The 15,587-nt window shown below is 56.9% G+C and overlaps 6 protein-coding genes across 6 annotated transcripts; 2 read left to right on the top strand and 4 right to left on the bottom strand.

Annotated features, from left to right (window-relative positions):
* Nucleotides 1-100: 100 nt before the first annotated feature.
* CORC01_09214 (uncharacterized protein) lies at nucleotides 101-1,296 on the bottom strand (the record flags this gene model as incomplete). The annotated part of the gene is made up of 2 exons (XM_022620843.1): nucleotides 101-1,000; nucleotides 1,093-1,296. The coding sequence occupies 2 exons, from the start codon at nucleotides 1,294-1,296 to the stop codon at nucleotides 101-103; spliced, it is 1,104 nt and encodes a 367-aa protein (XP_022472643.1).
* A 683-nt stretch (nucleotides 1,297-1,979) lies between these two features.
* Nucleotides 1,980-4,751, top strand: CORC01_09213 (hsp98-like protein; the record flags this gene model as incomplete). The annotated part of the gene is made up of 1 exon (XM_022620842.1): nucleotides 1,980-4,751. The coding sequence occupies one exon, from the start codon at nucleotides 1,980-1,982 to the stop codon at nucleotides 4,749-4,751; it is 2,772 nt and encodes a 923-aa protein (XP_022472642.1).
* A 1,491-nt stretch (nucleotides 4,752-6,242) lies between these two features.
* Nucleotides 6,243-6,755, bottom strand: CORC01_09212 (uncharacterized protein; the record flags this gene model as incomplete). The annotated part of the gene is made up of 1 exon (XM_022620841.1): nucleotides 6,243-6,755. A coding segment is annotated over one exon (513 nt), but the record flags the coding sequence as incomplete, so codon positions are not given.
* A 495-nt stretch (nucleotides 6,756-7,250) lies between these two features.
* Nucleotides 7,251-7,412, bottom strand: CORC01_09211 (uncharacterized protein; the record flags this gene model as incomplete). Its single annotated transcript, XM_022620840.1, has 1 exon — nucleotides 7,251-7,412. One exon carries the CDS (start codon nucleotides 7,410-7,412, stop codon nucleotides 7,251-7,253), a length of 162 nt encoding a protein of 53 aa, XP_022472640.1.
* Nucleotides 7,413-8,159: 747 nt separating this feature from the next.
* CORC01_09210 (uncharacterized protein) lies at nucleotides 8,160-8,456 on the bottom strand (the record flags this gene model as incomplete). The annotated part of the gene is made up of 1 exon (XM_022620839.1): nucleotides 8,160-8,456. The coding sequence occupies one exon, from the start codon at nucleotides 8,454-8,456 to the stop codon at nucleotides 8,160-8,162; it is 297 nt and encodes a 98-aa protein (XP_022472639.1).
* Nucleotides 8,457-11,976: 3,520 nt separating this feature from the next.
* CORC01_09209 (uncharacterized protein) lies at nucleotides 11,977-15,587 on the top strand (the record flags this gene model as incomplete). Its single annotated transcript, XM_022620838.1, has 2 exons — nucleotides 11,977-12,221; nucleotides 12,278-15,587. 2 exons carry the CDS (start codon nucleotides 11,977-11,979, stop codon nucleotides 15,585-15,587), a joined length of 3,555 nt encoding a protein of 1,184 aa, XP_022472638.1.

The raw sequence follows: 15,587 nt of genomic DNA, 5'->3' as shown, positions 1-15,587 counted from the left end.
CACAACGTCCTTTTGCTTGATGTACACATTTTCCGTATTGTAACAAGGTGCGGCCAAAATCTTACACAACAGGCGCCTCACCTCCACAAGGCACTTGCACTCATACCTTGGTCTCAGTCTTGTTGTCCTTGCCGTCCTTTCCTTCCTTGCCATCCTTGCCCTCCTCGGACGCGGGGTCCTCGGGCGCAGGCTCCTTGATGATGAACTTGGTGTCGTCTCCGGCCGTCTGCTCAATCTCCTCGACCGCCTCGGGTGCCTCCGCGGCGATCTCCTCCTCAGCGTACTGGTTCTCCGCCATGAGCGCCTTGACGTCCTCAAACAAGTCGTGCGTGACGTTGCCGGACCACTCCTGCGCAAAGTTGCGGTCGTCCTCGTTGGCCCAGTATATCGTCGCGGGCAACAGCTCGTCGACCGTCTTGGCGACGTCCTCTACTTCCGCCTCGCCCTCCTTGCCGGCGACTGCTGCTGTCGTTGTCGTCGTCGTCGTCGTCGTCGTCGTCGCAGTCTTCGCCGGCGGGTCCAGGGACCACTTGCGCCCTGTCAACGTCTTACCCTCCTCGAGAACAGCCTTCTTCTCGCCTGGGCTCACAATCAGGCGATTACCCCGCCCGAAGCCGGCCAGCACGGCAGCCATATCGGCGATGGAGTTGGCGCGCTGGTCGTTGAGGGCGACGCCGCGCTCGTGGCGGTTGCGAACGATCTTGCGGACGCGGGTGAGGCTTGCGGCGGGGGTCGTGCCCGTGGCAGAGCTGGCGGCGTCCGCGCCCTTGGCCTTGGGCCTGGTGATTGGGGTGTGTTGCTCCTTGTAGAGGAGGTCGTCGTTCCAGGAGAGCTCGTGCAGGCGGCGGAACTCGCGGAGCTTCTGGAAGACGGATTGACCTGCAGCGCCGGCGCCGGCGGGGAGCTGAATCAGGGCCATGGGGGCCCAGTAGTCGCGGCGGAGCTTTGCGGGTTTGGACTTTTTGCCGTTGAAGGGGAGTTGTTTGAGAGCGCGGTGGGACTGTTTGGTCGAGCACGGGTTAGCTGAGCTTGCTCCACGTCCCCAACGTCCCAAGTTTGTATAGTGTCTGCCAATTGGCATGAAAAACGTACCTCGAGCTGCTTCGTGTGCGAGTAGATGATCTGGTTCGAGGTCAGGTGGCTGTAGACCCAGATCTGCTCGCCGTGGCCCGGCTCAAAGTTGGTGAGCTCGGGCTGGGCCGTCCGGCGTCGCGACCGCGTGTGGCCCTGCCGTATGCTTGTCCGGGCGACGCCAAAGGACAGTTTTGAGAAGCGAAAGACCGGGACCGAGTTCATCGTTGCTAGCTGGGGGGGCCGGTCGGTGAGGGTATCGTTCGTTTGTCGTCGTCGTCGGCAACCCCCTAAACTTCTCGCCGGCAGCTTGACCTTGCAAAATTTCCCGAAGCTCTGGAACCCAGGCCGCGGCGGTCGTTGTGGCTACGATGTGGCTTGCTGTGCAGGATCACATGATTTCAACCGCACCAGCCACATCGCACAAAAATGAGCCTTACCCTTCTTTATCGATAACTTTGATAGGACTGCTCGCGAGTCCGAGCGCCTAACTTGCGACCCCGCGGTTTGGGCTCGGTGGTGCTCAGATTCTAGTGACGTCGCGCGACTTCTACCAGGTTCTGGTCGCTGCCCTACGACTACCTAGGTAGTCTCCCGACCTTGCCAGCTCATACTAGATCAGTCCATCTCATGGTCCACTTCCCGGTTTGCAGTCTGGTTGAACTTCACTCTGCAAGCATAAATTCAACCTTGCGATCGAGTCTTCAAACAGTCCTTCTTCTCATCCACCAAGCTAATTCTTGCACATATTGATATACCCACCGTTGAATGATAGACTCTTCAACTTGAAGCCATTTTGAGCTTCCCCAAAAACCACTCTCACACGCACACAAACCACGCTTAATTACCCACCTCACGAAACAAACCACGCAACCATATACAATCGCCATCACATCTACATCACCAACATGAATTCACGAATGGAATTCACCGACAGAGGCGAGAAGGCCGTGCAGGATGCCATGGCCCTCGCGGAGCAGTATGCCCACTCCCAACTGCTTCCCGTCCACCTTGCCGTCTCCCTCCTCGACCCCCCAGCAGACCTCTCAAAGGACCAACAAAATGGCCCGCCGCAGACATCCTCCATGTTCCGACAAGTCATTGAGCGTGCCCACGGCGACCCGCAACTCTTCGACAGGGCGCTCAAGAAGACGCTCGTCCGTCTGCCGAGCCAAGACCCGCCTCCGGACCAGGTCTCCGTCGCACCCACCTTCCACGCCGTCCTCCGCAAGGCGCAAGAGCTGCAAAAGACGCAAAAAGACTCCTTCATCGCCGTCGACCATCTCATCCAGGCCCTCGCCGAAGATCACACGATACAAGCCTGCCTGCGGGACTCCAACATCCCCAAGGCGAAGCTGGTGCACGATGCCGTCACCCAGATCCGCGGCACGAAGCGGGTGGACAGCAAGAACGCCGATACCGAGGAGGAGCACGAGAACCTTGCTAAGTTCACCATCGACATGACGGCCTTGGCCCGCGAGAAGCAGCAGGACCCAGTCATTGGTCGCGAGGAGGAGATTCGCAGAGTCGTACGGATCTTGTCTCGCCGGACGAAGAACAACCCCGTCCTCATCGGTGAGCCCGGTGTCGGTAAGACTACCGTCGTTGAGGGTCTCGCTCAGAGAATCGTCAATCGCGATGTGCCCGACAACCTCAAGGCCTGCAAGCTGCTGTCGCTCGACGTCGGTGCCCTGGTGGCCGGAAGCAAGTACCGGGGAGAATTCGAGGAGAGAATGAAGGGCGTCCTGAAGGAGATTCAGGAATCCAAGGAGATGATTGTTCTCTTCGTGGACGAGATCCACCTGCTGATGGGTGCCGGCTCGTCCGGCGAGGGCGGCATGGACGCTGCCAACTTGCTCAAGCCCATGCTTGCCCGTGGTCAGCTGCACTGCATTGGTGCGACGACCCTCGCCGAGTACCGCAAGTACGTCGAGAAGGATGCTGCTTTCGAGCGTCGATTCCAACAGGTCCTCGTCAAGGAGCCTTCCATTGCCGAGACCATTTCCATCCTCCGTGGTCTCAAGGAGCGATACGACAGACACCACCGCGTCACCATTCTCGACAACGCCCTGGTCGCTGCTGCCAACCTCGCAGGCCGCTACCTCACCTCGAGAAGGCTTCCCGATTCAGCCATCGACCTGGTCGATGAGGCCGCTGCCGCCGTCCGGGTCGCTAGGGAGTCGCAACCCGAAATCATTGACTCTCTGGAGCGCAAGCTCCGGCAAATCATGATCGAGATTGCTGCTCTGGAGAAGGAGAAGGACGAGGCATCTCAGACCCGTCTGATCCAGGCGAAAAAGGATGCCAAGAACGTCGAGGAGGAGTTGGAGCCTCTCCGCCAAAAGTACCTCAGCGAAATCAAGAGAGGCGAGGAGATTCACTTGGCCAAGACCAAGCTTGACGAACTCGAGAAGCGTCTCGAGGACGCCGCCAATGCCGGTAACCACGCAAAGGCCGCTGACCTCCAGTACGGCGCGATCCCTGAGCAGCGTGCAGTCATCAAGGAACTCGAGGCCAAGAAGGCTGCTGCCGATGCTGCTCTCAACGCATCGGGCCAGGACCACGGCGCCATGGTGACTGATGTTGTCACCGCCGATCACATCAACGAGATTGTGGCCCGTTGGACCGGCATTCCTGTCACTCGCCTTAAGACGAGCGAGAAGGAGAAGCTCGTCCTTATGGAGAAGCAGCTCGGCAAGATTGTTGTAGGTCAGAAGGAGGCTGTCCAGGCCGTAGCCAACGCCATACGTCTGCAGCGGTCTGGCCTCAGCAACCCTAACCAACCACCCAGCTTCCTGTTCTGCGGTCCATCCGGTACCGGTAAGACTCTCCTGACCAAGGCGCTTGCCGAGTTCCTCTTCGACGACTCCAAGGCCATGATTCGCTTCGACATGTCCGAGTACCAAGAGCGCCACGCCCTCAGCAGGATGATTGGTGCTCCCCCGGGATACGTCGGACACGATGCTGGCGGCCAGCTGACCGAAGCTCTCCGCCGCAAGCCCTTCTCTATCCTCCTCTTCGACGAGGTCGAGAAGGCCGCCAAGGAGGTCTTGACCGTCCTTCTGCAGCTCATGGACGATGGCCGCATCACCGATGGACAAGGCCGCGTCGTTGACGCCAAGAACTGCATCGTCGTCATGACCTCCAACTTGGGCGCCGAGTACCTCACAAAGTCCACCAACCGCGAGGGCAAGGTCGACGCCACGACCCGCGAGCTCGTCATGAACGCCCTCCGCAACTGGTTCCTGCCCGAGTTCCTCAACCGCATCAACTCGACCGTCATCTTCAACCGCCTGACGCGCCGCGAGATCCGCAAAATTGTCGACATTCGCCTGCAGGAGATCCAGAAGCGGCTGGAGGGCAACGGCCGCAAGGTCTACATTGACGTCTCGGAGGAGGCCAAGGACTACCTCGGCAACGCTGGCTACTCGCCTGCCTACGGCGCCCGTCCGCTGTCCCGCTTGATCGAGAAGGAGGTCCTCAACAAGCTGGCCATCCTGATCCTCCGCGGCAACATCCGCGACGGCGAGAACGCCCGCGTCGAGCTCATCAATGGCAAGATGGTGGTGCTGCCCAACCACCAGGACAGCGAGCTCGACACCGATGACGAAGAGATGGATGAGGAGGATGCCGTTGACGAGCTTGTTGCTGACGAGATGGACGAGGACATTTACGACTAAAGCAACCACAACAGAATGGAAGTCAGAAGACAGAGGGACAAAATGAGATGATTCACGAAGCATGATTGTCGGGATGGATGAGTTTTCCACCCTTTAGTTGTAGAGATTTACACTCTAGAGAGAGCATCCGGCGTTTAGGTATTAAAAACGGTTCAGGCATTATGGGATTTTTACATGATTGTAAATAGGTTATAGAACTATAAAGGTTCAATGAACAAAATTGTCAATTAACTGCTTGTGCCTAAGAGTATAGAAAACCTATTGACAGTGAGTAGAGTAAAGATTACCGGAAGTGAGTATTGGAGAAAAAGATCAGAGGTGTTGCCTCGATATCCCTCGTGCGATCGAGTTGAAATTATTCGCGACATCATCGTGTCACCCCGTCATAGAGGCAGAAGGGCACACGTCATCTGCAACCTAATAAGCCACAGAACCAAAGGTAATGGAAAGCGGGATGTTCAGCCCGATCTTGGCGTCTTGCACGGGACCTCATTACTAGATGACCCCGTCAACACACAACCTCTCTCGCGCGCGCGCGCGCGCGCGCCCACACTCTTTTGATGGTGGCGTACTGCTTGGTGTCTTGTCCCCCAACCCGCCAACGAAAACACCATGTTACTCTGAAACTCTTGCCTTTAACAAGTCTGAAATTTAGGGTCACAGAAACGACCTTTCCTGCACTGGCGATACCTAGCATGACGCGGGAGCACTTCAATGGGCGACGAAGCAACTTGAGCTGGACGTCGTGTTGCAGCGCCCCAAATACTTGGCGCCCATGATAGCTTCTGGCTTTGTCATGCTCATCACACATCACACGCAGGTGTCGTGACAGAAACATGCCCGGAAACACCCCGTACCTATTTTCAGCGGGAGTTGGGATAACTTGCTCGATACCAAGCAGACAGAGCAAGGTCAAGTCAGCGCCATGTCGCTATTCAGAGCGACAGCGTCATTTCGGTCATCTGGGCGTACCGATATTTTGGGAATAACCCAGGTCTTTGGACTGGGTAGTATATGATCCTACCTTGAAGCGGGGGAGGAACCCGCATCGCATCAACTCGATTTGTTCTGCTGATCCGCAAGCACCTGCCCATGATCCAAGGACTCGCATGTCGCATGTATGTTTGGTTTAGTTTTCTCGTGGCTGGAACGGAGAACCAATCTACTTACTATCCGCCATGCCTACGCGGTACAACAGTTTGATTTTTTTTTTCACCACAATCGGAGCCTTTTCGTAAGATCTGCGAAATTAGCCGTGGGGGGATGCCTGATGAGGTCGGGCCAAGATAGGATGCTATTTTTACCCGAGAGGACCCCGGTGATCGCCCTGGTCGGAGAAGGGGACCCACGACGGGGAAGTTTAGCCCCCGATGTGCCCCCTCCCCCTCTATGAGCCTCACGAAAGCAAGCCCAGGGACATTGAAGCCAGGAATTGACTGTGGCGGGCCCCTCCCCGAACATGGGACCGTGGTGCATAAGGTGATAGATTATCTAGCCAAGTACCGAAGCCACCGCGCCTTTGTGTCTCGTTGCACAGCGGGCCAGGATGAGCTTGGGGCCGAGACTGGTCCCCGTGGTCGTGGAGAGAATAGAGCCGCATCGGCGGTGCGGGCAACTAGCTGCGAGTGACGGCCGACCGATCATGCCGTGGGCGGTAACGCATTGAGGCTGCGCGGCGGAACGCGTCACTTGCACAGCGGGCGTGGCGGAAGAGGGCTCTGGCGCCAGTTTCGGCGGAGGCCGCGGAGTAAGTTGAGGCTGCAAAGGTCTGTGTCGCGTTGCACATGTACAATGTAGGTAGGGCACTTCGTCCTGAAGCTGGGACGAGAAAGGGAGCCGGGGGGTACGGTGTTCGATATTCGCTGAGTAGAGACCACAGAAACGTACATGAACGAGAAGAAGGGCCTCCTTGTCCACTCGAACCAGCGGCGGAACGCCTCGGCGCAGAATTGAGTGGGGGCCAACACAAAAAAGGGCGGGTGAAACGGATTGGTGCAGACCGAGGACGGGAACGCTCTCATCGGGCAGCTCAACTGGGCCGGCTGCTGGTCTGTATTCGCGTGTTGATTGATGACCGATCCGAGTCAAGAGCTGCGATGGCAGGTGTCTCTCGTCAAATCAAGAGGTCTCGAGGTGAACGGGACGGAGGGACAGAAGCTTGGCAAATGGGCCCCAGAGGGGGTGTCTTGGGATGGAAGACAAGCCCGCCGTTTGACCCTTGAACGTTGGATAAAAGGTTGATTCGGTGCGTTCCTAGTAGCGCAGCATGCGCAGAGTGTGAGGTTTCTTTTTCCCGGACACGAGGCCTTGCTAACACCCAAGTCATCGCGTCTGCAGCGTTCTTTCCTAAAGCAGAGAATCAGCTCGTCCCCTGGCCTAATCGGGCGAGCATACAGGCGGCTACCGGCCAGCGAGCCGGAGGCTATACCGGGCCATATTAAGACACTGCATACCAGATCCGTAAAGAGTGTGCGGATAGGGACTGTCAAAGTGCGCACGTTATCTGTCTGTATCCGTATACGTATCCGTAGATAGCCACCATTCGAACAGAGGAGCGTGGCCACGGCGAAATACGAGGGAATGCATTGGAAGGGGGTTGCGTTGTAGCGGGAGCCGTTGGCGGCAGATCGTGGCGTGGGGCGTGTGCATGGACATCAACATAGGTAGCGAGCGTTGCAAGGGTAAGCCAGACTAAGGTCCTGTTTCAGAATTTTTAGCAGATCCTCTGACAAGCGTCGTCCGAGGTTGTCATTGGAGGAGAGCCAGGGGGCGGCGAGCTGGAGCATAAATGACCAGCATCTCCATCACGCCTTTGCAGTGTTGCACCTGGCCGTCGATGTCAATGGCCCCATTGGGCAACACGTCGCAAGCTTTGCTGTCTGTCTGTTAGTGGCCACCTCCCCCCTTTTTATTTTGCGAGCAAAAGTATCTTTTGCTGCACCGATGATTCGACAAAGTACCGGGTGCAAGGTGCAAAAGGGGCCGTGTTCGAGTCAGGGAGATATGTGGAATTGTGCGGAGGTTGTACGCCAACATGATGCCCAAGATGGATTGTCAAGTTGAGTTGGAAGCCGAAGCAGAGGGTAGTCGACATTTCGTTCCTCGTCATAGGCCATGAACTTCAACGGGGAGAATCCAAAGCTATGGTTCGCGATGGTGGAGGGCAACCCCTGGACGAATCCGAAGGGACACACAGCCGCTTGGACTGGCTGGATGGTCAGCGTGGCTGGGACGCAAACCGGGGACATTGGTGGCTTGTGTCAATTTAACCGTGACAGCAAGTCAAGCAGTCTGTCAGTTGCTGCACAGGCATTTACCAATCATGGCCAAAGTCTTGGTTGACAATGTTGGTCGATGGCGCCCGAATTTGGGCACTGCTGAATGGATTTTCGTCATGGTGATTCGGTACTAAAGTGCTCCTTCTCCGCGGGACAGTATGAAGATGCGCTCTCGATATTGACACAGCCTGGGACTTGAGTGCGGGCAATTGAGTTGCCACGGGCTCTGGCTGTCCCCGTCATCCCTACCTAGGTAGTCTTGAAGGCTCAAATTCTTGAAGCCGCAGTTTCCGAATGAGTCGACGGACTGACAAGGCCGGCCTGGACACCAATATGTCGCGGCTAAACGACATGGGCTCGCCTGGAGCGGACAACTAGCTTGGTGACCGGGAAGGTACTGCAACGCACTGCAACTCTGAGCCTCCATGGCAACGTTAGGGGCGAGATGTTCTTGCGAGGGGACAGTGTGGCGTGGGCATGGTACTTTGTTAATGCAGTGAGGGTGGTTCATGGCTGTGATTAGGATCGGGCCCGTCCAGTTAGTTGGGCCGTCGACGGCAGTCGGGGACAGGCCAGGTCCTTACCCCTAAATCAATGGCGGCTACTCACCTTGGGTGGATGGTGAGGCGAATTTGTGTGAGTACAGAGTATGGGTATCCGTACTGGATGGAGATTTCGCGCCAGCACGTAAGATGCAATAGGGAAGGGGCAGCATCCCGGTGAGCACGGAGGGATGGCACCTCTAGTGACAGTGTGAAGGCTTTATTGATGGTGGTCCCATTGCGTTGGATAAGGGGTACGGTCAGGGAGAATAAGTGTGCGTATTGTTGATGGAGTGGTTGTCGATGGAAGTCCCTGGCAGCGAGGTCATGTCCATGGGTAATGGCGCATCGCCGCCCGCATCTCTTGCAGCTGAGGTGCTCAATCCAGCTCGGAAGGGACGATAGTACGTGGGATAAGAGCCGGGGTTCTATTTTCTTCTTCCTCTCCTCACCGTAAGGCTGCCGGGCACAGCGTCGACAAGGAGCTCAAGGTTAGCTAGGTTCCGTGCGACGCTTGAGAAGATGGTCCGTGTCAACAGAACGTGTCAACAGTATGTCAGCGACGAGGGAAAGCGTGTACGCGAAATTTCCCGATGACTGGACTGGGTGTACTTGTGTAATAGTATTTCTGCAAGACTGTGAGTAGCAGTGTTTTACAATGATGTAGACGTGGTAGGTAAGTGGTCGTGGACTCTTTGAGACTTTGTTGGACCGTTTGGATTTGCCCAAAGTCGTCTAGTGGCATAATCGGTGTGCAAGCTCTCGGCATTCAACATGCAACCTACACAGGCACTGGAAGCGGAGGGTACGGACGGCGGACGCGGCGCACACACCACCCTGCCGGTCTCTTGAGTCTTGCCTGCTCGCCGCCTTCAATGTCGAACATTCCACGGGAATGGGAAGGCGCAAAGTTGGAAAATATGGAGAGAAACCTACTACGTAAGTGTGGGTAGGAAGGTACATGGACAAAGGAAGGTTTCCACCGCAGACCGTCACGAGTGTCAAGTTGTTGTCCCGCTCAGCCGTTGTCCCTCGTCCCTTCCTCCCTGGTTTGTCCCGGTCCCCACTCTTGCCTAGGTCTGGGTGAGGAAGAACAGGGAAAGGGAAGGGGAGAGGGGCGAGCCCCGGGAGAGGAGGAGGAGGGCATGGAGGAGAAAAAGGGAAGGAGTAGACGACACGCGAGAACCGGTCCCTTCCCCAGAACTTGACAATGTCAGTGTCTCTTTTGGCTACCTAATGCATGGGAATCGACCCCAGGGGCAAAGCTGATCTAGAGATAAGTAGCATGGAATCCGGCTCAACTAGCGACGATAAGTCTCTATCCGTACTCTGTGACTCTCTCCCTTAAGGCCTACCTAGGTAGTGCCTGGGGTCAGGCAATGGCAAGACTGGGGCTCTTTCAACCCCCTAAAGGCCACACTAGGGCCGATCGGCTGCCGTTTCACACTGACCCCAACCCTTCGCTTGGCCCCGTTGTAGGCGCTGCATCGTGTCAGCCAGTCCCCTGTCTTGCTCTGAGCTGTCTGCCCTGGTCTAAACTGCCCTTAGTTTGGAGAGGTGACGACTGGCAGGCGAGATGTGAGGCCCATAGAAAAGCAGAGAGGCACGAGAGGCTGAGTATTGACTTGTGACGGTGGCTCTCCCCGTGAGGTCATGTATCTTTCCCCACCTGGAAACCTGATGCTAACCACCAGTCCCCTGGAACAGTCTACCCTGCCATGCCTGCTAGCTGTGTTCGTACACGCTCGGCATGGCATGCGGGTGATGCTAGTAATGTGTAAAGTGAGGACGGCGGCGACGGTGGCCCTGCCAGGCAATGGTTTTGATCAAGCACCTCACCTTGCTGCTTCGCCCTGCAGTGCCATCTACTTCACACTCGGTGTTGGCTGATGCTCTGTATCTGTACCCTCATCATGCCTGAGGTCGGCGCGGCGATGGAGCTGCGGCATCTGCTATTGTTCTGTGGAGAAGATGGGAAACGGGCAGTATCTGAGGTCGGGTGTGTAACTTGTACATCGTATCTTTCAGAGGCACCTAACCTTACCGCGAGTCACTTCCATTGTTTGCAAGAGAAAAAAGGACGCCTTGGTCAAGGTACCTTACCACAACCTCCGAGGCATCCTAAGCAAGCAGAGGCACCTTGCCTTTTCTTTACCTAACCTTACTTCCCTCTCCCCTGCCTCGCCGTCCCTCCTTACCGCCTAACAAAGTGTCCTGACTGGCCAGACGTCTAAACCCCCGTCTCCTAATCCTGTCCTGTCCTGCGTCTGCACTTGCTTGCTTTGCGTTGCGTTGCGTTGCTTTGCTTGCACCGGCACACACCAAAGGCCAAAGGTCCCTTTCACCACCAAGCCTCAACTCACATATCCTCCTACTCCTCCGCTCGTCTCGTTTTTCCCATCTCCCACTCCCACACTCCCATCTTCAACACCCCCCCCAAACCCCCTATCCCTTTCTCCAGGCCTCATCGTCCCTATACTAATGAAGCCTGTATATTGAGACCGTTTACTTTTGTTTCTTTCCTCTCTCTTTTTCGTCTTGCTCAAAAAGATTACCTGGAGGAAAGGACAACGAGCTGGTTTTCGCCCGCCACAATCGCAGTCTTGGGACATCCGACACTGGGACCTGTGGAATCTGGTCCGAGAGACCGGCCAGACCAAAAGGACGCAACGCTACGCATCCGCATCGCGCATCGCGCATCGCAGCACCAGCAGCACCAGCAGCAGCGGCACCAGCACCCACATTGACCAAACCCACCGCTAAAAGCTACGCGACCACAAAACGGCCACCCGAGTGCCTGGCAGGAGAAATCTTTCCATCAACCCCCAGCGCCCGAATTTCGCCCAAAGCCCACTTGCCCCCCCGACATTCCTTGACCTCACTCCCCCGACCGACGTCGAACTCTCCTTTTATTTTCTCGAGCACCCAGCAGCCCTTTTGCAACCGACTGGCTGGCCTGGCGTACCTTGTAATACCTGGAAACACGCACAAACACGCACAAACACGACTTTCAACTCTTTCGACCCTTCGACGAACATTCCTTAGCACAAAGGCCCCTAACGACCATTCTTCTTTCGCGCGCCTCTGCTCTACGCCTGGCATTGTTGCTCTGCCCACCGAATTGGACAGCCTGACAGCAGCTCCGGACAATCCGCAGAATACTCGTTCGGAAGAGACGCTGGGAACTGACGCAGCACCGTGCCTCCACCCTCCCTCGAAACCCCCGACTGTGGAATACGAGACGTTACGGTCTCGAAGCTGCCCACAATTCATTGGGGCCAATTCTCCCCGCGCCTGTCTACCGTCGCCCGGGGGAGCATCGCTCAACTTGTCAACGATAGCAACCCATTGGGAAAATTTTGGTGTCACGAATTTTCTGATGAGGTTTGGCCTAGATAATTGATAATGTCAACTAGATCCGATCACCTGGCCATTGGTTACCCGCCCCAATCTGCCACACAGAACCGGTCCACTTCACCAACCGCCAACAACACATCTCCCATTGACCCGACCGCTGGCTCATCTGTCAGATCACCGTTCGGCCTGCCAGGCAGTCTGAACCACTCCAGCAAGATGGCTAGTGCTTCGCGATCAGGGGCTGGCTCTCCGTCGCACGAGATGCCCGGCTCCAGCAGGCTGTATTCCAAGAGGTAAGCTCAGTTCACCAGCCTTCAGCTGCCCGTATTTTGCTGACCCCGTTTGAAAGAGCTCGCGAGATTCAAGCCCAGGAAGGCGTCCCCGGATTGCCGGTAAATCCCTGGGGTGGTCCGCCGACCAGCGGCAACTCGACGCCTCTCCGCGAGAACATCCCCGAATCGCCAACCGATGGCTTCCCTGACTTTGCCCAACTTCCCACCCCCGATTCCATGCCTCAGGCGAGACGCGCCCGTGCTGGAACCGTGCCTTCGCGGTTCTCGCCCGGCGGCGTCGGCAATGGCTTGCTCAATCTTCCGGCCATGGCCCCCAAATCGTCTCGGCCTACTCCGTCCCACAGCCCGTTCAAAGCTCCCTCTCCCGGCCTCGAACCGGTTGACACGGCTTCTAACAACTCTGCTCTGCTTTCTCGTCTGCGCGCCGGATCGATGCCTCAAAGGAGCCCCTTCGCTCAGATTCCAGGCACCAGCTCGCCCTTTGGACCATCCATTTTCAGCAGTTGGAATCCTACCGGGACGGGTCGCGACCGGGGCATGACTCTTGCGAGCATTGCGAGCATCGGCTCGACCAATGGGCCCAGTTCACCAACCCAGTCCCAGATTTCTCGGGAGGGGGGCGGAGAGAGCGATGTTCATATGAGAACGCTGGACTATTTGGGACTCGCTGAGACGCCGCAACCTCCTCGTGCCCAGTTGGCAACACCGTACATTCCGAGCTTCAACGATTTCACCAAGGCTAACCGTTTCCGCTCGTACTCGGTTAACAACAAGGATAAATACGCCGACGAGGAGGATGATGAGTTCGAGGACATGACTCTCGAGAGCCAGTACGTCGCCCACCTCCAGGACCAACTTGCGGCTACGAACGCCGCGATTCACAACCACAACTTGGCTGTCCAAGCCTTTGCCAACCAAGCCACGCGCCCTCGCGCCCGAACCGCTGGCGTCCTCGATACCCCTGGCTCTCGCCTCATGCGTACCTACATGTCCGGCAACGGTATGGGCAATGCCGTCCCTCCTGCAGAGATCCGTCTTCCGGACGAGAAGGAGTTTGACGACCTCCCGCAAGCTGTGGCTGCCATGAACCTGGGAAGGTCGAGCAGCCGCAATGCGGGCCTGCTCAACGCTGAGGATCAGGGTCTGGAGGGCCCAACCAGCGCCCTCTGGCTCGGCAGCATCCCGACCTCCACTACCACGTCGACTTTGACAGAGATGTTCAAGTCTTACGGCCACATTCTGTCTGCTCGTGTTCTCACGCACAAGAACTGCGGTTTCGTGAACTTCGAGCGGATGGAGAGCGCCATCACTGCGAAGGCCAGCATGAACGGAAAGGAGATCTTCCCTGGAGCGGGACCTATTCGCATCAACTTTGCCAAGCCGCCTTCTGCCTCGAACACGCCCGGCCATGATGGTGTCTTCCCCTCGCCCAGCCCCGACCCGTTCGCGAAAAACCAGGACAGTGCACAGAACGCAGCCTCGGGTGCCGCTGGCGAGAACGCAACCGCATCGGCCCAGTCAGCTAACGCTGCTCCCGTTGTGCCTCCTCTGTCAGAAATGACAAGTGACATCATGCGCATCGTGAAGCAGTTCCAGGCCACTGATGAGGATTCCGCCAAGATCTCCCGCAGCCTCCAGTCGTCGATCCAGTTTACCAACTTTATCGATGAGATCCCTCCCATCCGAGAGCCGGCCCACACGCGGGTTCATGACGCCCCGAGACTCAGAGATATCAGAAAGAGAATCGACAACCAGAGTCTGTCACAGGCTGAGATCGAGACAACTGCGCTTGACATGTTGCCAGAAATTGCCGAGCTCGCGTCCGACTACCTCGGCAACACTGTTGTACAGAAGCTCTTTGAGCACTGCTCTGACGACCTGAGGGATGCCATGCTGACCGAGATCGCACCTCACATGGCGGAAATCGGCGTGCACAAGAACGGCACGTGGGCTGCTCAGAAGATCATCGATGTTTGCAAGACTCCTCATCAAATGAATCTGATTGTAGAGCACCTGCGACCCTATACCATCTCTCTTTTCCTTGACCAGTACGGCAACTACGTTCTTCAAGGCTGCCTCAAGTTTGGTGCTCCTTTCAATGACTTCATCTTTGAGACCATGCTTAGTCGCATGTGGGAGGTTTCCCAGGGCCGCTACGGTGCCCGAGCTATGCGTGCTTGCTTGGAGAGCCACCACTCCACCAAGGAGCAGCAGCGGATGTTGGCTGCCGCGATCGCCCTGCACAGCGTCCAGCTCGCCACCAACGCCAACGGCGCCCTCCTGTTGACATGGTTCTTGGATACCTGTACTTTCCCTCAGCGCCGGACTGTTCTGTCACCCCAGCTGGTGCCTTACCTCGTCCACCTGTGCACTCACAAGGTTGCCTATCTCACTGTGCTCAAGGTCATCAACCAAAAGGCCGAGCCTGAGGCGCGAGACACCATTCTCAAGGCTTTGTTCTTCACCCCCAACGACCAAGTTCTCGAGGCGATCCTGAGCGACCATGCCTGCGGCGCCACCTTGATCTTCAAGGTTCTCACTACGCCGTTCTTTGACGAGAGCATTCGCAGCCAGGTGGTTGAGAATGTTAAGAACGTATTGGTGCGCATCAAGGCGCAGCCCGCCCAAGGTTACAAGCGTTTGATGGACGAGGTTGGTCTGTCGACTCGCAACAGTGGTGGTGGTGGTGGCCGCGATCACAGCCACGGCAACTCTGGCAACAACAACAATGAGCAGCGGCAGCGACCGGCCTCACGCCAGGCCAACATGAACAACCATCACCAGCAGCAAGCCGCTCACATGAACAAGCAACAGTACTACAATTCATTGAACCAACCCGTCAATCCTTCCAACTACGAGTTGGGATTCGGCGGTCAACGCAGTGAGCCTGCCGACGCGAGCATGGCCCCCTTCCCCCCTTACGGTGTTCAGAACCCGATGTACAATCAGTCCAGCTCTCCCATGCCGACACCCGCCAACCTGCAGCAGCTCCAGTACCAGCAGAGCATACTCAACCGTGCAACGCCTCCCATCAACAACTTCTTCCCGCCGATGCAGGCAGGCTTTGGAGGGTACAGCAGCCCGAGCCCGTCGATTGATCAGTACCGCAGCCAAAATCTGGCCAACGGAAGCCCCATCCAGCCGCCGGTGACTCAACTCCCGCAGATGCCTCCCGGTCAGGCACCGTACGCTCCTCCTGGGTTTGGTATGAACATGGGCATGTCGGGATATGGCGGCTACGGCAACATGAGTGGCATGCAGAACATGGCGTACATGCAACAGGAGCAAGTCAACGGAAGACGTAGCCGAGTAAGCGAACCCCCGTTCACATCTTCTCTCCACCAAGCCAGACCGCGACGTGACTGA

The sequence above is a fragment of the Colletotrichum orchidophilum genome (assembly GCF_001831195.1).
Source record: "Colletotrichum orchidophilum strain IMI 309357 chromosome Unknown Scaffold_82.1, whole genome shotgun sequence".
In the NCBI taxonomy this organism is placed as follows: domain Eukaryota; kingdom Fungi; phylum Ascomycota; class Sordariomycetes; order Glomerellales; family Glomerellaceae; genus Colletotrichum; species Colletotrichum orchidophilum.
Note: the sequence above shows the minus strand (reverse complement) of the source record. Positions and strands in the feature narration are given on the sequence as shown.